This window comes from Nylanderia fulva, unplaced genomic scaffold (assembly GCF_048542155.1).
Source record: "Nylanderia fulva isolate GAGA-0341 unplaced genomic scaffold, ASM4854215v1 Scaffold60, whole genome shotgun sequence".
NCBI classification, from domain to species: Eukaryota; Metazoa; Arthropoda; class Insecta; order Hymenoptera; family Formicidae; genus Nylanderia; species Nylanderia fulva.
Genome location: NW_028190699.1, coordinates 549609 through 573766, shown reverse-complemented (window position 1 = coordinate 573766; position 24158 = coordinate 549609). Strand labels below are relative to the sequence as shown.

Genomic DNA, 24158 nt, shown 5'->3' with positions numbered 1-24158 from the left:
ATTTGGAATAAATTTATTTAATTTTAGCATATGGCATATAAACAATAACGCATCATCGAAAAGTGACAGTTAATTTTCATATACCGACATCATGAAATATTATTTAACACACTTTGGGATAAATTCGCACAAAATATTTTACTTCTTGAATTTCAAATTAATATTATTAATTTACATTAATGTTATATATGAATAATTAATATATTACGGCTTTTTTCGATATTTTAATCACTCGATTAAATCAATTCGGGTATCATTTATTATATCGCGCGCTTGTAACCCGTACAAAAATGAGATTAGTAAATTACATCTGACTCGACGAAAAAGTCAAAGCCGAATATAATTTTCCACTGCATATGTATACATAAAAAATAATTATTATCCGTTAATATTGCAATAGAAGATTTTATCAGTCCGCGCGATTAATTAACTCTTACGATTGACGATTCGTAAGCGAGACGATAATTATTTATTCTCACAATATGTATATGTATATACATATATTTGAAGTATCGAAATAAATCCAAAATGAAAATAATACATTATTGTTTCATATATATAGATATGATTATTTCTTTCAATAAATTTAAATATATTCGGTCTTTCACACTTTGAACTTGAACTTTTTATCGATTTAGATGTAGTTTTACGAATATTTTTTAATTGAACGTGATTAAAGTACTGAGAAAAAATTGACAATTATTAACCCGCGCTAATAATTTTTTGCTTAATGATTATAAGTTAAGCTAATAAATTAACTCAAATTAAATTAAAAGTTAATTTTCTAAAATATTATTTATATTAAATTAGAATTTAGTTTGTTAATTCTTTGAAATTATAATAACAAATAACAAAGAAATTTTGATTTTTTTATAGAAATATATTTTTTGGTTATTAAAATTGATGACAAATGAACACAAAAATTAATACTGCTTTAATTAAAAAATAATGTTTTGTAACTTAATGGTATCGAAAGATAAAAAAAATTTTATTTTTATTATTTCCAAATGACAAAATAATTAATAAGTAAAATTGTATTTTAATTATTATACATTTAACACATGTGGTAAAAATTTGGCATTTAATAATTTGTCTCAAAACAAGTATTATGTGATTTATTCGATATGATTTATTGATATCTGATTTATTGATCACACGAGAGAATAGTTGGAAAAGCGACGATATATTGTTGAATATTTATGTATATACAGCAAAAGAAAAATAAAATTTATTCTACGAATATTTATCTTTAATTCTAATACATATATTTATATTCACACTTATATTTCATAATATAGTAGTCTTTATATTTATAAATATAGAAGTGTAATATTTTGACATACTGTGTGTAAAAAAAATGAAATTATATATACATAATTTTCATATAAGAATTAAAGATATTATTTATTTATTTTGTTAAAAAAACGATATATTATATAGGAAATACACATATTTAGTTAAATAAATTCTTGCTTTTTTCATAAATGCGAAATACAATTCTCTAACAAATACTTTTGCTAACACGTAAAGAAAATGTAAAAGAGAACAGCCACCAAAACTTTTAAACGTATATTTAAACTTATATAAGAGTGTCTCGTTGTAAACGAAATTCTTACACGAATTTTTTCTGACTGTTACTAACTTTTTTTCATACGTATAAGATATCGTAAAAAATACAGCAGTAATTTCTTGTTTTTGGCGCATCGGATTGATTTTTTTTCTTTGAAATTTTATGAACTTTGATGGTTTTTTTTTTGTTATTACATTGTATATTTGTTTTTCGTCATTATTTTATCGTTTTACATATAAATTATTTCTATAATGTATTATTTCTGTGTGCAAGATTTCCCAATATTCACAAATTTTTAAGTTTTGTTTCTGAAAAACGCTCTCTCTCTCTCTCTCTCTCTCTCTCTCTCTTTCTTTTATGATTAAAACTGATAACATTAGTTTACAAAAAATTTTTTTTTATTATTTTAAATAAACTAGACAAGATATTTTTTAGATTTATAAAAATGACTTTTTTGCGATATTTGAGATTTTTTGTTAAACGATTAACGTTATCTGGAAATTTTAATCAAAATGTCGTGAATGTGTATTGTTCATCTCTGAATAAAATGCATTTTTTTATTTCGATATTTTGCTCTTTAATCATGTTAGGACGAATATTTTAAATACAAAGTTTTGCGATCCTTTTCATAGCTGATAATAGCTTAAATCTGACACCGTTGAAAATATTTATCATTGATTAGTTTATGTGATTATTAGAACTTTCTTTTCGTTACTTTTTTTTATCAATAAAATGAACTAGTATACAAACATTTTATTCATATCCATTAAAAGCTGCAGACTTTTCTCTTTTTTCAATAACTGCATGCATTAAAAAATAACAGCTGATTAGTTTCAGCAATTTCCTATGAGACACCCTATACATATATAGGGTGTCTCATTTTAATTGTCTGCCTTGAATTTTTTAAAACAACTTCATTTCCAACAAAATGTTTCAAATATAAGTTGCATAATCTAAAAAGGGGTAAATAATGGTGAAATCAATTTTGGAAAAAATAAAAATTTTTTCTCTGTTGGAATATCTTATAAGTAGTTCTCAACTTTAATTTTTCATAACTTGGCTAAAAAATAAAATATTAAAATAAAAAAATGTATTTTGTAGGGGATGTTTTACAAAAAAAATCTCAAATATCGTAAAAAAATCACTTTTTGCACATTAAACCTCAATTATTTTGGAAAAATCTCAGAAAAACACTTTGTCGGGTTTAAGGGAATGCTGGAGTGACGACCGAACTCCGATAGGTTAGCACCACACATGCATCGTTTCTGCATCGTTTTTTTATTTATTTAGGTTTCTAAACTTATATCTAAAAGTTTACTAATACTTCTTCATTCAATTTCTAGTCGGAACCTATCTCATTTTGTACGTACAAACAGCAGAACTTTTATATTAAACAATTATTTTTTTGAACTGACGACAGAAGTCGATAAAGAAATTTTAGTTTAAAATTTTTTCTTGTCTTTGACATAAAATCAATAGGTTCCCACTTTGTTTCTGTACGTACTTTAATCGTGGAAAAGCATTTATTATTTTATTAAACTAATAAAAAGTTTTCGGTGCAGAAAGATCTATCCGATCGATAAAACAGATCGATAATCCGATCGATAATCATCCGATCGATAAAACAGACATCCAGCATATTCCCTCAAACAATTTTTCGCTGTAAATTAGTGTAAATTTCGGAGTAACCTTTCTTTCCAGGTACAGACAAAGAATTTTCTTAAGCAAACCCTCGCGCAGGGACACTCATCGTTTCTCCCTCCTTCTCGCGTCGATTTTAATTTCGACAAATTTCAAAGGTATTTTTACGAAGGATGGGAAGCGTCAGTCAAAGAGTATACGCGAATATAGGAAGGGGCAAAGGGGGGAGGTTAGAGAGGAGGGGGGGGGGGGAAGGGGAGAAGGAGGAGAGAGAAAGAGGAGGGAATCGTCGATTGGCTTACATGCCACCTGTAGCACCGCGGGAATGCGGTCGACTCGCGCTCTCGTTGTGATATCGCTTAGAGGTCTCGGGAAGGGATTCATCAATAAAGTTTACTATTTTTCCGATATCGTTTTTCCAATTCTATAAATCGTCCCGCGCGCACCTACATACATACAGAGAGTACATACATATATATATATATGTATATATACATATATATATATATATATATATATATATATGTGTGCACGCGTATGTACTCCCTCTCTCTCTTGCGGAGCCCAGTTATGAATGGCCTACGTCGGTTGACGTTAATCTGCCACTTCATCTCTCTCATCCAGCCTCCGCGCTCTGTACCAAACCCCCTCCTCCTCCTCCTCCTCCTCCTCCCTTCCGCGCGCACCCTCTAACCAATTGTTTCGTCGAGGGAGCGAAAAAAAGGAAAGAAAAAAAAGAGAACGGAGTGGAATGAAAAAAAAACTCGACGAAAAAATGCTTCGGCCCGTCCGTCGCGCGCGTGGCCACCAAATTAAATCGCTCGTTGTTGTTTCGGTCGCACATCCATCCGCGTGCGAGGGAAGAAAAATAAAAAAGAAAAAAAAAGATGAGCGCACAGGTGAGAAGGAGGGGATGTATATGTGCAGTTCGCACGGTGATATCTTTGGGCCGGAACGTTTTCATATACGGAAAAAACGCCACAGGTTTTTTCGCGATTTCTCTAATCTTAAATTTTATAAATAATTTTACTTGTAATATACATATATATTTTACTAACAAATTATATTTTATTTTACTAACTTAGAAAATTATATTTTACTAACACGGAGTCACTAATATAGTAAGGTTATGTTATTTTAGAACGAACAGACTAATTTTTAAGCCGGTTATCATCTGCGAATTCTAACGAAAACCGCGCGCCGCGACACCTTCCTTAAAACGGCGGAAACTTATTTGTACTCCTAATATATATTATATATATCTTTTTCTTCATTTTCATGAAATAATAGCACTGATCAACAAAACAACACTTTTTTTATTTAATCGCCAAGGATGTTTGAGCGAATTTTAGGGGATGCTGAATCCTTAAGTGACAACAGTTTTGCCAAATTGGTTCTAGTATTTTCCAGTGTTTGATATTATCTAAATAAAATTATATAGATAATCATCTAGATAAAATTTTGGCGTCATCTTATTTTTATATAGATGATAAAAATATGTATTATCTGTATCTCCATCTTTAGATGACAAAAAAGTATTATCTTTATCTAAATTATCTAGAATAATTTTCAGATAATTTTGGTTTAGAATCATAGCACATAGAGATACTTAATTAGTAGAATTTAAGCAGTAAACGATACAAACTTACAAGTATGAATATATTTTTTATATATCCCTTTTAAAAATTGCATTTTTTTAATAACTGCGTTTACATAAACGATCTTAAAAATAATATTATCTGGAAGTTATCTTAGATAAATCGCCATGTAATTTTATCTTTTATCTAAATATATTTAAAACAAAAGATGAATTTACATATTTTTTTATCTAATCTTTATCTAGCTAATTTTAAAATCATCTAATCACAACACTGATTTTTGCTAATGGATACTCAAATTATGATTTTATCCTCAAAATACGATCTGTACTGTCAACAAGATTTCATTTGTCTTTTTTATTCTTAACATTGTTTTTATCTCCAAGAAAATTGTACAAACATCATTTTTTATGCATTAATTGTGATTATCTTTTATTTATTTAGTTATTTTATTGAATATAACGCTATTAGATATTTCATATATGTATATTTTTATATGGTGTGACAGTTTCCATACGATTTGATATGACAGGTTACATCTGATCGTTTTTTGCATTTTTTCTGTTTTTCATAGATATATAATCACACAAAGTCACCCTAAAATCGATCTAATACATATAATTGACAATAAAATCAGTGTTGACAGGGATAATAAATTATTCAGAAAAATATTTTTCTTAAAATTACACAGGATACTTATAATTTAATTTGTTTAGATCGTGTTTAAACTTCTGATTCTATACGTGACAATTTACATATATGTATATGCATGCAATTAAAGACTCTATATTATAATAATTATTCTCTGTTATAATAAAAAAAAAGATTCTATGATCTAAAGATAAAATAAATTAAAACAAAGACAAAAAATATATATTTTTAGCTCGTACTCTTTCAACTTAATAGTGTCGATTTTTCGATATAGGAGAATACTATAAAATTACTACAAAAGAATATTATATAGGATTATAAAAGAAGAAAAAAAGTCACAGTATTTTCTATTGAATTTTACATTTTCTTTAGCACGAAATTCAGTTTTAATCTCTTATTCAGTTATAAAATTATTATAAAAAATATATAAATAAAAAGTTATTATTATAGAAAATACGTAAATTGTAATTATAAAATTATACATTATTATTGAAAATTAAGAGATGTGGAAAAATTCTAAAGATTCTCTGAAGATTTCTGAAAAATAATCTAATAATAAAATTTTACTATATATTTTAATATCAAAAATTGTTTCGAATTTGAGAAAAAATTATCTGCAAATTAGTATGAGAATCTATCGTTAATATTAAAATATCAGGGCTGTCCTATACAATGCAGTGTTTGGTGTTATCTAAATAAAATTATATAGATAACAAAAATAAGTATTATTTATATCTGCAACTTAGATGAAAACAAGTATTATCTTTACTAAATTATCTAGTATAATTTTCAGATAATTTTAGTTTAGAATCATAGCACATAGAAATATTTAAATAATAAAAACTTAAGCTGCAAGCGATAAAAATTTATAAATAAAAATGTGAATACATATATATTTTTATATCCCTTTTATAATTTACATTTTTTGTATAACTGCGTTTATTATTCATAAGCAGTTTTAAAAATTATTTAGATGAATCGCCATATAATTTTATCTTTTATCTAGATATATTTCAAACAAAAGATGGAATTTGCGTATTTTTATCTCATCTTTATCCAGCTAATTTAAAAATCATCTAACAATAAGCACAACACTGACAATGCATTTTATTGGCAATCAAAAATTCACAATAAAACGTGTAAGTGTTATCGAATTAAAACATTCTAGGCAGAGCTAGATTCAGCATTTTCGAGTCCAGTAAAATCGCTCTTCCACCAATGTCGAAGGACCGATCGCTGTCCTATAAGATTTATTCGACGACACATGAGGGTGGAATACGACACGAGATCGAGGGGACAAAGGGAGCGCGATCCTTCATTCGACGTTAAGGTCACACAAGGAGGGGAGAATTTTCGAGACTGAAGAAAAAAACATTTCACTTTTTACTTTTGCATTTTTTATTCTCTTACGTCGGACAAAGAGAGATGCTAATTTTTTATACGAGAAAGATGTATCTTAAGATTTCGCAAAAATGGCAGATTCGAAAGCGTTTATTTTTACACATACAAATATTGCAATATATTATATACATATCTCAAAATATAAAATTTATATATATTTTTCTCTCCGGGTAAAATTTTGATAAAAATTTATATAATTTATATTATTTATACAAAAAATGTATCGTAATGAAACTTAAATATAAATACACGTTAATTCATGAAAAATCCCCACTAATGGAAGTAAATTTCTGTATGTATGACAAAAACACATTAAAAATTTTTTTAAAAATTATAAGGAAAATACATAAAACATATGTTATATTTTTATATTTTTTATTTTAGTCTCACGCTAAGATTTTTCAAAATTATAATTTTCGATATCGCTGGAACTTCTCAAATCATTCCAACGTTTCATAATCGCTGAGATAAAGAAGGCACTGTTTTAAGATACTGTTTCGAGAGGGAAAAAATCTCGGGATAAAAATAAGCACGTATATTTGCTGCAACACGCGCGCTTATATATATATAATAAATCGTGAGACGAATCACATTGCGTAGACTAATTAAATTACTAATTACAGTTCTCTCTCCGAAGCGTCCTACAGGGCGCCTGTCTACTTTAAATAAAATACTTTTTACAATATGTACACATAATAATCTCGTGCATCCGTAAGATTATTAATGACGGAATGACAGAAAAATTGGCAGATATATCAAATAATAGCACATGTAGCCTCTCTTTAAATTATAAAAAAAATTATATTATAAAAAAATTTTTAATCGCTCTATCGATGGATTTTCTGAGAGACTTTAATAATAATAAAACACGACAATAATAATATTTTTGTATAGCTATAATAATACTATATTATTTATAATATAGACATTTTTCGCGTTCGTTCTTTTCCAAATATGCATTCATATTTATAATACTTTTCTCTCTCTCTCTCTCTCTCTCTCTTTCAATATATAACAACAAAAAAGCTGCTTTTATATAACAATATATGAATCTTATTGTCACCCATATAATTCTATTGTAAATAAATTAAGAATTATATATCTCGCATCGTAATATATGTAAAAATAGGGAAGTTGCATTTTGGAATGTGAATAAAAAATTGTTGTTTAATACATACCTATATAAAAATATCCTTAAGTATAGACGATATAAATTAATTTCCGTTTGGAACAAAAAATTCACATTTTTCAGCTATCCTCTCTTTTGACATATATAAATAACTTTCTGATGCCCCTGATCTTTTAATCTATATTAAAATTTCTAAAAATTACGTGCGACATAAAATACAATTTAAAAGAATATAAAATAATAATTTAAAATAATATAAATTAAAACGATTAAATCTTTTTTTACTAATATGTCGCGGCTTACCTCTACTTCTGGACATTCGAAGACCTGCATCAGAAGCGAGAGAATACTTAAATAATGTAATCGCTGCGGGAGTGTAAGTGTAAATTACTGATAAGAACGAGCGGAGCATTTGTGGCATTAAGAGAGAAGTCTCCAGGCATCGGGAGAGATGAAATATCGCGGATGCACTGATTATTAACTTATCTCTTCCGTCAGGATTATTGCGAGAAATAAATTGACTCAACTCAAGTTGGACAATTATATACAGGTTTTTTCGATTTTTTTCAATGTCAATTTTTGCAATCTGCCAGAACTGCGTCCGCGACTCCGTGATATGTACATTTCTTCGGCAAAATGCAAAAATACCTCGATCCATTTCTTTACTGAGCAATTTTTTTTAGTTTAAAAATAGAAAAGTAAATTAAATCTTGTGCGATATTTTTTTCACGCCAATACAATGTAGGTTTTCTTGAGTTAAAAAAAAACCCTATATACACACTTTGATCGAATCAATTTGTCAGAATTTTCCAAAATCTCGTCTTTTAGAAAATCGTGAATAGATTTAAATAGCATATATAGTTTATATATTTAAATAATATAGAGCATCTCGATTTGAGTGAGCTACTTTTATTATTCCAAAAAACTGACCTTTTTCTTTTTTCATTTGTATAACAACTAAATTTTATTCTTAACATCCCTACACTAAAACTTTTAAGAGTTATAGAAAATGTTATCTCTTACAGTTTAAAAATGGCACCTTTACCAAGTAGCAAATCGACGTCAAAATGACGTCATTCGATGTCAAAATGACGTATGCTTGCTGCCTGAGTTATTCTTCATGCACCCTTTTTATTTCAAAAATTAAGCATTTTAGAGAAAAACGTTTTAGACAAAAAGTTCCTTTTAAGAAATTGAAGTTGATCTTCACGTAACCTTCAAATGACTTTTCAATGTCAAATCAATGGCACCATCTTATGTTCCCCTCAAAACCATACAATTTTTGTCTAAAACGTTTTTCTCCGAAATGCTTAGATTTTGAAAGAAAAGGGGTGTACGAATGATTTGGGACACCCGGTATATGTTTAATAATATGGCGAAACTATAATCGCACAAAATGGATCTGCCATTTTGAATTTTGAATATCTGAGCTCGAATAGCGTGGAGCCAAAATGGCAGAATTTCGTTACAATTGTATTACTTAGTAAATCTAATGACTTTTCTTATTAATAGGATTAAACAACATTCTGTAACTCCTAAGTTTTAATATAGGGATGTTAAGCTATTAAGAATTTAAAAAGTCAATTTTTTTACTATAAAAGTGACTCACTTGATATGGAATGTTCCATATGTATATATACAATATACAATGCTATACAAGAAATACCCTCTTTCCATCATCATTCCATTTCATTATCGTCATTTCTGATGGCACGTTTTCTATCGTACAAGTCTACTTAAAAAAAAAAAAAAAAAAAAAAACCAGGTACAGCGGAAAAAATCTCTATTTTGGAAATAGTTTTTTTTTTTTAAACAGAATCTCTCTTTTTCTTTTCTCGAAAACGAGAGATTCGTCGAGACGCTCCAAAACTTTGTGTGTTCGCATCTATCCCCTATTCTCCCTCTCTGTTCCCCAATAAGTCGCTCATTCCTGCCAATTCCTGGTCGGGATGTCCTTCATCTCCGAGATATCGACTACGATTGGATCCAGCAGCTTCTTGACGCTGCGCTGCTTGTCGTACCCGATCTGGCCGTTCTCCAGGGGTTCGTTAAGAGCGCGCGACGCCGTCTCCGGGACGACGGCGGCGACGGCGTCGTCGTCGGGACGCCCGAGACAGAAGTGACGGCAGGGCACCAGGACGGTGAACAGGCCGAAGAGAAAGCCGATAGCGTTGCCGGCGAGAACGTCCCACCAGTGGTGTCGGTTGTCGCCCACTCTGGTCATCGAACACGTCACGGCCCACATGGCGGTCAGGCACTGCAGCCACGGTTTCAGAAACAACGTCCGCGTCGGCAGACGGTTCTGCAGGTACCACTGTGCGTGCATGCGTGCGTGAAGCGATAAAGTTTCGCGTGTATTTTTGGTTTTTTTTTAGATATAAAAATCGATATTCGCGTATTTTTTATTATCTATATTTAACGCGAAAAACATCCCTAGCCACACTTGGCCGAAATATATTCGATTCCTTTTACTTTTTTTTAAAGCGAAACGAATCTGTTTATTTCCGGAAATTTATACTTGACGAGACTCTCGCGTTATCTATATCTTCGTCTACTCCATCTCGTGCGTCCCGCGAAAATCGATATTCCGTTAATAGATTTTTTTGTGAATTCTTTAATTCTCTCATTGCTTAGATACCGGCTATCGATAACGAGAAAAGTACTAGATGCTGGTATCTTAGTTCTCTGTATTGCCAATAAGTCGTGAAACAAGTTTACGAATAAAAACACGTAATCTCTTCTTTTCTTATTAATAAAAGAAAAATATTTTTTTTCAAATAGTAATAATAATTTCTTACCACTAAAAAGATGCTCGTATAGAGAGAGATACCCGCATGACCGGAAGGAAAAGACTTGCTGGAATCTTTGATGAACCAGTCGGAAAACTCTGTACTTGTGCATGTATAAGAACTGATGTAAGATCTGAAAAAACATTGAAACATATACAGTTTATGAAATAGGCAAACAAAATATAACTTAGTGTTGAAAAATTCCGTTCAATACAGTGGAGAGAGAATCTGATGGTAGGATTTTTACTGTCACACCTCATTAATAATGTATATAATATAGGTTTTTATATTTTAATTTTACTAAATTATTTAAATAAAATAAAAAACTAGATAACCCGATATGAAATAAACACAACAAAACGTTGTAGAACATCACATAACCGATTGCACGTAAGTAACAAATCTACCTCGCTTGCAATCGGTAAATATACATTTATAAAAAAAACTCGATAAATATAAATAAACATTTATAAAAAAAAAACGAACTCTATTTTTCTAAGCTTCATAGAGACTGTAATATTAAAGTCCACTCTCGACATTTATCATCTTTCGGAATGCCTCATCGTTAATAATTTCCTGTTTACCACATGATTATTGCATCTCGTAGATGCTCAGAATACATTATATAATTCCTGATTTCCTTATTAGAATCCATTAATGCCCACGAACGCTTATTCGTGTTCCGCCGCCCACGCCCTATCCATGGCGTGAAAAAAAGGTCGACAATTGCATCTGGATAATAGAGGTAGTCGGGACAAAGGGAGAAATGGGTAGAAAAAGATTGTGCTTACTCATCGGTGCAGTTGGCTGCCTCGCGCGGTTTACACGTGTCGAGAAAGTGCGGCCGCGGCTCGCCGATTAGGGTTTTCATGACCTCGCAGACGAGCGTGAGCGTAACGAGTCCGATGGAATAATGACTATACCAATACCAGATCTGCTTGATCCTGGTTAACTCGACGTGGCGACTCGACGCGTTCCTATAACTGTCGGCAGGATAACAAACGTATTCCGTGGCCCACATCTGAAACCAACCATGTGGATTTATTGTTAACAGTGTTGTGCTTAGATAATTTTAGAAAATTAGGTAGATAAAAATAAGATAAAAATATGTAAATTCATCTTAGATAAGATAAATTTGATTTTGTTTTAAATATATCTAAATAACGAACCAAGTGAATTCATTGTTAACAGTGTTGTGCTTAGATAATTTTAGAAAATTAGCTAGATAAAAATAAGATAAAAATATGTAAATTCATCTTAGATAAGATGAATTTGATTTTGTTTTAAATATATCTAGATAAAAGATAAAATTATATGGCGATTCATCTAGATAATAATTTTAAAGCCTGCTTATGTAAACACATTTTTTAATTTTTATTAAAAAATTGTAAATTATAAAAGAGATATAAATATATATGTATTCATATTTTTATTTATAAATTTTTATCGCTTACTGCTTAAGTTCTACTATTTAAGTATTTTTATGTGCTAAGATTCTCAACCAAAATTATCTGAAAATTATTCTAGATAATTTAGTAAAGATAATACTTGTTTTCATCTAAGATGTAGATAATACATATTTTATTATCTATATAAAGATAAGATGATGCCAAAGTTTCATCTAGATGATTATCTATATAATTTTATTTAGATACCAGCAAACGCTGATTGTTAAGGAGATCTTAACGCTATTTTGTTTTATTGATAAAACGGATCATTATATATTTGTCAAAAAATGTAAAAAAATATTAATTATTTTATATTGCATTTAAAAGTGATAAAAAAATTTGTCACAATCGTTATATATAAATAGATTGAACGTTATTCCAATTAAAAAAAAGTATTCAAAATGATTTTATGCAAAATTTTATTGCGCTATTTACAAATTCTGTAAATAATTAATTTATTATAGACGTTTAGTTTAGATTATACATTAATATCACTAAATTAAAAATATATTATTATTCAACTTATTTTGTTTATATATACATCATTTATTTTTATTCGAAAAATTAATATTTTCAATTGAATTACTTTATGAAGAGTTTATACAATATAAGTCAATATAATCTGAAAGCTAATTTTTATACAAATTTTATTATTCAAAATCATAGAAATTATAGTTTTGCTCGCGATTCATAATAATAAATTCATTAGATCGATAAAAAATAAATTTAAATGCGTAATATTTGCCGAGTAATGTTTAAAAAAAAAGAGATTAGCATATTGACTTGCATCTAGTCGTTGATCTTATCGTGATCGATTTGCATTTCCAATGCTAGTTTTACATCAAAATAGGAATGTAAATATAGAATTTAACCATTGACTCGCACGATCGTACAACCACATACAATAATAAGAGAGGAAACAGAAACGAGAGCGCGATACTTACGACTATCAATGGCAGACTGACGCTGAGGATTATCAATAAACTCATAGAGATCGTGTCGCCCGTGAACTTGAACGAGATCTTTGGATCATTGCAAAAGAAGCCGATCTGCTGATTTGGCACTACATTGAATTCCAGGATCCCCAAAAGTAGAGTTACTAAAACAGAAAATATTAGCACGAATTAAAATTAATTTTATACATCAATTTCTTAATAAATCTTATATATCGATAACAAAAAATTTAACATGTATATTAGGGCGGATTAAAAATGTAAAAAATTGCGCTTTCTTATAAAATAGCAATAGGATGCGGAAAAGTTGTGACGTGATGATAATAAAAAATGCATTCTCACATTAGCTTTTTTTCAGCAAGACAGTCCAATTTTTTAATATAAGAAAATTAAAAAATTATAAATTCTCTATAAATTATATTTCCTTGTTTTCCTTCCTTAAAAATATTTAAATGTAAAACATCAAAGTGAAAAATTATATAAATCTTATTTTTTGTCTTACGAATTATATTTATGCGAATTATATTTTAAAAATTAATTAATTAATTGATTAGTTTGTAAAGCAAGAAAATTTATAGAATTTTATATTGTTTATTTTTTTTACATTAAAATCGAAAATTAAACTGTCTTACTGGAATAAAAGATAAATAAGAGAGTGTGATTTATGGATCTTTTTATTAATGCCAAATCACATTTTTGTTTCATTATCACTATTTGATTAGTATAATTTTTGCATTTTTTATTTCCTTATGCATACATTAAGTTTTTGTATGTGTTTGCAAAAATTGTATGTATTTTTAAATATTTCTGAATGTAAATTCCCTTTCTTTTATTTATTCCTAATTTATATATCTATAATAACGCTAAATTATTATTTTTACCTATTTGTATATAAAATTATGAAAATAGATCAAGTTTTTCAAAATCAATATATGTATTTAGAATTATAATTATAGAAACAATAGAAATTTTGCATCGATAAACTAGTTTTCTAAAAGAATCTGTTAATTGAAATAAGGTCATTACACGTTAACACGTTTTTTATTATTTTTTCTCATGTAAAAATTTCGACACTTTAGATACGTTTTCATACATTACGTGTATATATATATATATATATTGATACAGTTGATTATACAAAGTTAAATAAAAACAATTTTTTTTTCAAATATAAGAACAAGACTTCTCATAATTTTTTTTATAATAAATATAATTTCAATTTCCAAATAATTCCATCATGTCAAAATTTTAAGAAATTGAAGTTATGTTGTAAATATTTTTTTCGTTGAATTGTGTTATATATTGTATGCCAATAAATGCCACTAAAACGTCATGAATTCTTAGAGATGAGTAATCAATTTAAAGCACGATGAGTTCTTGGTAAGACAGGAAACAAAACATGTTCGATCTAAATGATAATTTTGATATTTGATATTAATATTAAAAATATATATTTAATATCACACACAAATTATATTAATATTATATATATTAATATTACATGTTATATTAATATTACATATATTAAATATTAAATATATTTAATTATTGATATTAATGATATTTTAATGATAATTCGATATAATGATAATTTTTGGAGATGATAGAGCTGGTCGTATTGTTCCAAAATTCATATTTACAATTTTAAATCATTTCCGGGATAGAGCTATTTATATGAATTTATCTCTGTCTTTCTTCTCATATTTCTCATATACTTTGACGTGCAGTCGAATGTATATATACCTATATAAAGCAATTTAAACAATCATTATTTGATTGTGATAGCTTTTACAAATAAAAATTGATCCGAAAGATTAGAGGAAAATGTCTAGATAACATCGGATTTTTTAAATATTAATTAATTATTTTATTAATTACTTATTTGTCATTAAGCATGCAATACAAAAGCATTAAAAGCAATAAGTAATTTTTCTTCCCTTATTATACTATCTCTTTATTATTATTATTATTATTTCTATTTTTTGCATTTTTTGTATTTTTTGTATTTGTATTGTCAAACAGCTCTATCTCGATTATTCGAGCCGAACGTCTACGTGTTCGTGAATAAACATCGCTTTTCACAATTCGAGCGAAAATCGTCAGCTCCAAAAATATTCGCATTTGTTCTCCTCGCGAATCGTTCCGCGTATAAAAGACTCATCGGAGGATGAATCGGAGATTTTCTAAGATTCTTCTCTCGTACGTACTGACGGCATACTGATTGCGACGAGACCACTTGACACGCAAACGTGACGTCATTTTCCGGCTATCGGCTTTTCTGTCCGGCCGCTGCTCGTTCATCTCGGAAAATTTTCGACGCGTCTCCTCTCGAACGGAAATGACCGGAATTACCGCACTGTAAACTCTCTTCCGCAGGAAAGATAAAGATGCTTCGACGAAGAGAGCGAGATTCGTCGTCGTCACTCGCTCATTAACACGAGCACTCTGAACGTAGATGCAATACGTCACACACTACACGTTATAGCTTTATCAGCAGTGATTTAGCGCGCATGCGCAAGCGCGACGCATCACGATGACACGTGAGTGGAGAAAAGAATTTGAATAGAGCGCCTTTTTTCTTAGAATAATACAGCTTTAATGTCAAAATTAATTTTAAAAAAATGTTTGTTAATTTTCCATTTCATCATCCCTACTTATAGAATAAAATCCATATTTTTTCTGTAAATTTCAACAAATAAATATTATTAATAAATAATCAGTGTTGTACTTTTACATGGAGATTACTTGTTCAAAACTGGAAAAATTACTTGATTATCACTGTAATTTTTTCCATATTTTTAAAAGTAAAAATACATATTGAAGAAATATATGTAAAATATAGATAAAATTACTATTTTTATGTAAAAATCATGTAATTTTAAATTTACTATTTTTACTTTATTCAAACTTTATTAAAACTCTCTCTTTCTGATGTACAACACACAATTCTTGATATTATGACTTCACAAGATAAAATGGCAGTTTTCCATATGACGGATGCTTATATACTAGCTACGTTTGGTACTTATCTTTATCACGATGTTATAAAAATCGCATTAAGGAAACAATATTAATACACAAATAAATACATACATACATACATACATATATATATATATATATATATATTGTTTCCTATATATATATATTCCATACAATATATATATATATATATATAAATACAATATATATATCCTATATATATATATATATAAGCTATGTATAAATAAACTAATGTTAATGCGCCAATATCATAAAAATCATAGATAAATCATAAATATGCGTAAACTGTTTATTTATTCTCTGTGACTTTAAATTTCTCAACTTTAAACATCGAATTAAAGAAGTGTTTCCTGTTAATTTTCCTCAATTGGCTCTACTTTTATTTTACTTGAAATATATTTCCTCATTTTCAATTTACATATATGTAAATTATTTATTGTCACAGAATTCTATAATATAATATGTTAATATATAAAAGATTTTAATATATAAATTTAAATTACTTTTTATAAATTTTTATATTTATAAATATATAAATTGTTATAAATTTAATTATTAAATACAATACCATATACAAATTTTGTATCGATATTTCATTCTTTCTATGAGATTACGAAGGAAAGACGGTCATCGCACGAGTAGCGATATAGTATAGTGATATTTCTAGTTTATTTCTCAAAAGTGCGTTGTCGGAATAAAACTTTCTTATATATGGTTGAATTTGGAAAATTTTTTTATAAAAAATTTTTTTTAATTTTTAAAAATTATGGAGAGAGAGGGAAATTTCAGAAAATTTGAAATTTTTGAAAAATTCTTTTGCACTGTTTTAAAGAACATTAAAAACCATAAAACTTTTACTTGAAACATTTTTTAATATCTTTTACCGTTTCGACGATATTAGTTCAAAAATTAAAAAGCCGTTTTTTTTTCAAGAGGGTGTTTACCCCCTAAACGTCGAAATACGCCGCTAAAAAAAATACGGGTCTAATATTTTTCAATGCTCTACAACATATTCAAGGCTCATTAAAATCGGTGAAGGACACTTCCAACCGTTCCCTTGTTAAATAACATAAAGATGATTTTATTTTAAATATATTTAGATAAAAGATAAAATTATATGGCGACTCATCTAGATAATAATTTTTAAGCCTGCTTATATAATTAGAGTATTAAAAAATTGTAAAAAACGGAAATTTTAAATTATAAAAGATATAAAAATATATATATTCATATTTTTATATTTATAAATTTTTATCGCTTCGTGCTTAAATTCTACTATTTAAATATTTATATATGCTATAATTCTAAATCAAAATTATCTGAAAATTATTCTCGATAATGTAGTAAAGATAATGCTTTTTTCATCTATAATGCAGATATAAATAATACATATTTTTATTGTCTATATAAAGATAAGATGACGCTAAAGTTTCATCTAGATGATCATACAGAACATATTTATTATGTAAAATTAAATATAGATGCACATTATTGTGTTATTTTTATTTTTTTTCAATTGTTTTAATAATTTACATTTGAGTTCAATTAGCACAGCAGCAATATGTTAAATTAACAAATGTGTTAAATATTTAACAAAAAAATTTAATAAGAGTCTTTTTTAACAAAAAAACAAATTTTCTAATTGTGTATCATTAAATTTTTCTCGACAAAAAAAGCTCTTTTAAATTAAATCGCAAAATATTTGTTATTAAATTTTTTAAATTATCGTAATCTTTAAATCACGAATTCGATATATTGAAAACAAAAATTGCTAAAGAAATAGATCACAATCTGAAAGTCAAAGTTCAAAAAACTGCTTTTTTCTCAACATATTGAATCCACACTATAATTTTCAATGTAAATTTTTGCGATTTAATTTAAAAAAATCAGTATCAAGAAAAATTTAGCGATATTTAATCGCAAAATATTTGTCATTAGAAATCTTTGTCATTAGAATTCTTTTCAAATTCACGAATCTTTGATTCTTAGAATTATGCAGCTATTTTTTTCACATTATTAGAATATGTATATGTACATTATACGAAAGTATACAGAATGTGAAACCAAATTTGATCAAATTTTAATGCAACTGATCATAAATATTGTATTACATTCGGGAATATTGAATTTGCACGGATAATATTAATAATAACATAGTCAGTCGATGAAACAATGGTTTAGTTTATTATCTAAATGATAATTCTGTAGGTAAATTATGCATTATTATGTCTCTACATATGCATCTATAATTTTATTAAGCCGTATTATTAATGCTACATCATGCACCTATAAATTTGTTGCTTGCGTTTTTTATATAACAACTTTATTTAAAAAATTCCCCCAAAACAGATACTAAAAATCTCGTGCATAAGAGATTATTATCAAAACAATAATATTCTCTCTGATATCAATAGATAATTATAACGATTATGTAAAAACAAAAAATTGTGTAAATTATTATATAGCATAAAAGATTTGTGATATTATTAGGGGGTAGCTTTGTATAAAAAAGTGCAAAAAACAATATTGTAAAGACATAGAAAATACTTTGTTAGAAAATATTTGTTCAGTCTACTTTAAACGATAATAATTTATAATTCGCGACACAGAATTTAGGACATAATTCTATTTATAGAAGAAATAAAAAAGACAGAAGTGTATATAAAAAAATGCACAAAATATCACGCTAACTACTTTATGTATATGAAACATAAAATTATAAATAGAATATTTTATAATTCGCGTTCGTAACAGGCTATAAAACTACATCATTATTTAAACTAAAATTTACGATTATTTCCTTATTTGATTATACAAGTGTAACTATGATTACAGCTGACTAATCTTATCAATTCATGGCAAATATTCGTGTCATCATGAGACATTAAAATTTTCATTCAAAACAATTTCGTAAAATTCATATAACCCATTAAATCGAATAAATCGTTTTTATTTGATTTTTATTAAAAGCAAAGATTTTCAGACAGTTTAATAATAATTCTAATTTGATATATATTGTATATACACTGAAAAAAAGTGTTAATTTGACTAAATCTTTTAACTAAATTACTATTTTGTTAATTAAACATATATTAATATTCAAGACAAATATATGTTTTGTTATATTTTAATATATTGTTATATTTAATATGTTATATTTATATCGATATAAAGACTCCAAAATTAAAAAATTAGTAAACACATATAAAATCCGTTTAATAATTCCAAAATATAATATAAAATATAACAAATGTTTCGATCTATTTTATACCATCTTTAGTGACAAATCAGATACAAAAAAAATAATAAATACCTTCGGTGACAGTTTACATAAAATGAGTAAACGCATATGAGTCGCAAATTGTAATAAGTTAACAAACTAATATTAGGAAGTCGTTATACATAAAATACAATAGAATCCATTAAAGTTCATTGTGCTATAAAATTAAAAATTTCTGTCATGAAATAAGCAAAAAACAAGTATGTGACAACCAAATAGGTATATATACATACTAGAAAATTATGAGAAAATATATAAATTTTCTTAAATTAATTTAATTAATTCTATTAAATTTAATTAATTCTATTATTAAATGTCGAAAAAATTAAAGGTAAAGGATTAAGATTCTCAAGGAGGATTTTAATTATAAAATTTACATTTTTTTCTGGAACCGAGTGTCCAAAATTGTTAAAGCCCTGTCAATCAAGCCAAAAACAACGCCTCATTTGTGAGCAAGAGGGTGGTGAGAGTGAAAGTTTAGAAACCTTTTAGAAAGGGTTTGTGAAAACAATTTACAACTCAAGAAAATTGATTTTATCGTAGCCTTTTTGTGTTATATTTAATGTTATGTTTAATTTAAATATTTTTATATGTCCAATTAACAAAATAATATTTATTTGAAAGGTTTAGTCAAGTTAACAAATTTTTTTAAGTATATATATAATATATATATAATATATATATATATATATATATATATATATTTATTAATTTATTTATTTCATCAACAATAAAATGCTACATTTTTGCGATAACTTTGGTCTTTCGCAAATTACTGTAATATATACATGTAATGAAGACAAATTAGAAAGATTAAGTACTCTGTCATATTTTCGCAGCAATAAGAGATGTCTCATCATGACGTAGAGAAAAAAACAAATAGACTGAAAATGCAACATCGTGATTCATTCCTATTTCAACGCGTAACTATGTAAATCATGACAACTCGACGTCGTCGTCGAAATTGTTCAAATTAATTACTATTAATATATACGCATATTTTTATATGAAATAATAAATAATCATATAATTAAAGATATCGTATTTCTCTTATATTAGTTTTATGCACACATACATATGTATGTATTTATAAATTAGCGTAAAAAATACGACGATTATAATTTGTCAAAATGTAAAATATAGGTATATAATTATTATTAATAATTATTAATATTATTAATAACCGAAATTTGTGCGAAAAAAATTATATTTTACTATTTCTTATATGGTCTTGATTATTAATAAATAACTATATATAAATATATTTTATATTTTTAATACACATAATATATTTATTATATATATAAAATTTATATATTTAATTTATAACATATATGTGTGTATAAATTAAAATAAAACTTATTTAAATTTAAAAAAAATTTTTTAAATATAAATATGTATATGGATAAGCTGGTAATATTTTATTATGGTAATATAAAATTATATATGCATATATGTATATATATACTATCAGTAGAAAAATTGGTCAAAATCTCGGACATTTCCGCATGTACATTTACACGTGCATATTTACGCGATTAGGAGAATCCCTAAACCGAAATGAGCCTCGAGTCCTCCTTAATCCGAGACTGACTAACCATGTCATATATACACTCGTTGCATATGTGAGAATCTGAAGAGACGAAACGGACAATGAGTGGAACACATGTGTAAATGTCGTGAACGTTGCGGGGGAGAGTACAACATACTCATACTAATGCAACGACGATATAATCAGTTAAGATGAGGTTAAAGCCCGTTGGATACCTCAAATGCATTTTTCCTCTCTTGCTATGAGTTTAGAGGATTTTACCAACCGACATAAAAAAGTAGAATATTTATTTATATTAATTATATATATATATATATATATATATATATATATATATAATATAAATTATATATACTATATTATATATATAAATATTAATTTTATCGTATACATTACTTTTAAATACATTATATACTTTTAAAATCAGAATATTCTACATTTTTGATAAAAAAAGCACGTAAATATAATTAAAATTGAATTTTTATGAGAAAATATTTTTCTATTCTTGCATAAAATATACTATGTTATACTTTATTTTTTATTTCTCCTAATTTATAAATACACATAATTTTTTTCGAATTAATGGATTGTTTTGTGCTCTTTCCAAGTTCTAAGAGATCTTTCAAATAACATTCGCTTACGATTGTTTTCTTACAATTACTATACGTGCAGATACTCATCGCCATCATTACGCAACAATTGCACAGAGATATTTAAAGCAACACGCCTCCGTACGTAAAAATTCTAGTTAAAAACAGCCATCCGTAATATATATTGCATTATACAAAGAGAGTGTGACACGCCCGCATACGTAAAAATTCTAGTCAAACAGTCGTTCGTAATATTGCGTTACACAGTTTCGCGGTTTCCCTGTCAGGCTTCATTACACGCGTCGTTTCATCCCCGTAAATGTGCTTCCATGCAAAAGACTGCGTTCTCATAAGCGAGAGAAAAAAAGTCCCTCTCGGTCGATTTCAATTCTTGCATTTTTTTCTACCTCCTTGGTTTAACACCAAAATAATTGATTAGAAGTGCGGAAAAATGTATAGGATGCATTTTTCTGTCTCTTTTTTGTTGATAAAATAATATGATTACATAAAATGTGTATTTATTTTTTTTATTTATATTTCTATTATTTGTTACATTTATTATATTTATTTCTTTATATTTAATTTTTTAATTTATAATATATTTATATTAATATTAAGTCATTTAATAGGTATCATATTACATAATATATAATAAGTATATTATATATATATATTATGATATATAATAATGTTATATCTATTAATTAATATACATAATAAAAAAATTAAGTTCACAATAAATTTTTTATAAATATAATAATAAAATCTTAATATATATGTATAACAACAATATATTCTGAAGAGAAAATTGGAATATTCGAATATTCTACGTTTTTGATAAAAAAAAAAATATATATATAAATATAATTAAAATTGAATTTTTATGAGAAAATAATATTTTTCTATTCTTGCATAAAATAGATGTTATACCACCTAATTTTTTCAAATTAATGGATTATTTTGCTAAATACATAATAAAGAATAATTTTATTTTGTGTTTTTTTTTACAATTAAATTAACCATAACAGGGCGTGAATTGCCGCAAGATTTCGCGCTCTTCGCGGACGTGTACTGTTCGGAAAGAATGCGCGGCATGTCAGTTCCGCCTATTCGCGGTTTGCTTGCTAATGCAATAAGCGTCGGTTAACAAGCTAACACTTCCTCCTGTCTGGCGTAAAGAGACACATGCGCGCATTCACCGGCTTCGCGGTGAATATTTATAGGGGCTAATAAAAGCCCGCGCTATGCGCCTAATTAGTGGAATGGACTTCAAGTACGAGATTCGGTAAGTCTCAGCCATTATTATCCGCGTTACTCAAATAGAAACAGGGTGATTTGCATCCCGCAAATGCTCAGCCGAAGTGTGCAAGTGACCGTAAAATTCGAACTTTCTTGAAATTTCATTCCTTTATTTTATTTTTTATTTATATTTATATTAATATTAAGTCATATTTTTAATATATTAAATTATATATAATAAAGTATATTATGATATATAATAATGTTATATTAAATAATATATATGTATATATATGTATAATAAAAATTATTTATTGTTAGTATATTAATACATAATAAAATTAATAATTATTATCTAATATTATATTATAAAAAAATAAAGTTCACAATAATTTTTTATAAATATAATGACAAAATCTTAAGATATATAACAATATTCTGAGAAAATTCAAATATACGAATATTCTACATTTTTATAAGAAAAATGAACATGTAAATATAATTAAAATTGAATTGTTGAGAAAATAAAATTTTTCTATTTTTGGATAAAATATATGTTATACCTCATATTTTTAAGAATATATACAATTTTTTGACAAAAGAAAATAAAATAAAGAATTATTAACAACATTTTTTTTAAATGAAGAAAAAAAAGTTTAATGAAAATAAAGAAAATAAAATTGAGTAGATAAGGGAGATAAAAGCCAGAGCGAGAGAGTGTCGAAAAGAAATTTGCTAATCACGCAATCGAAATTGATACAAGTGTATATACACTTGTATATGCACATATGTGCATGACCTGAAAAAACATTAAATATCCTATGTATGTTGAATATGAATAATCCTCGAACTCGTTTTACGGAATTTCGCCGTGTAACGTGAAATTACATTCACGATATATCAAGGGGAGTACAATAAACGAAACTTCAAAATTCAATTTGCGGGAATTATACGCAATGAAATGATTATTTCCACAAACTTTAATTTGCAAATTTCGAGTAAAATGCGTCATTATTATTGGCGCAACTGAAATATCTCGTTTAACAAAATATCGAGAAGCGATTTTGCGAATTTTTGCCAAGAAATTGATTGAAACTTTCGCAAGATAGCGCAATAAATAATAAACAAGAATTTTTTCGCTTTGTTGATCCTGTAATCTGAAATGCGGACGATGATAATACTAGTTTACAAAAAAATTTTTCATTATTTTAAATCAAATAATTTTTTATAGATTTTTGAATGCTGAAAACGATGTTGCAAACCAATTTTAATCAGTACATCAGGTTTTCAAAATAATTAAAGTTTAATATGCAA

The 24158-nt window shown here is 27.0% G+C and overlaps 1 protein-coding gene across 4 annotated transcripts in view; it reads right to left on the bottom strand.

Moving 5' to 3' along the window:
- Positions 1-7219: 7219 nt before the first annotated feature.
- The window catches only part of LOC114927970 (phospholipid phosphatase 3), a 33277-nt gene continuing 16338 nt past the window's right edge, over positions 7220-24158 (bottom strand). For 3 of the 4 annotated variants that reach the window (XM_029299051.2, XM_085488006.1, XM_029299050.2), the window contains exons 3-6: positions 13172-13326; positions 11571-11800; positions 10789-10912; positions 7220-10304 (exon numbers count right to left, since the gene is read on the bottom strand). In XM_029299051.2, coding sequence (XP_029154884.1) covers positions 9915-10304; positions 10789-10912; positions 11571-11800; positions 13172-13326 — 899 coding nt within the window. In that variant the 3' untranslated portion in view covers positions 7220-9914. Of the gene's footprint in view, positions 10305-10788; positions 10913-11570; positions 11801-13171; positions 13327-15387; positions 15860-16077; positions 16141-24158 lie in introns of those variants that run through there. The other variant, XM_029299052.2, reaches the window with a different exon arrangement.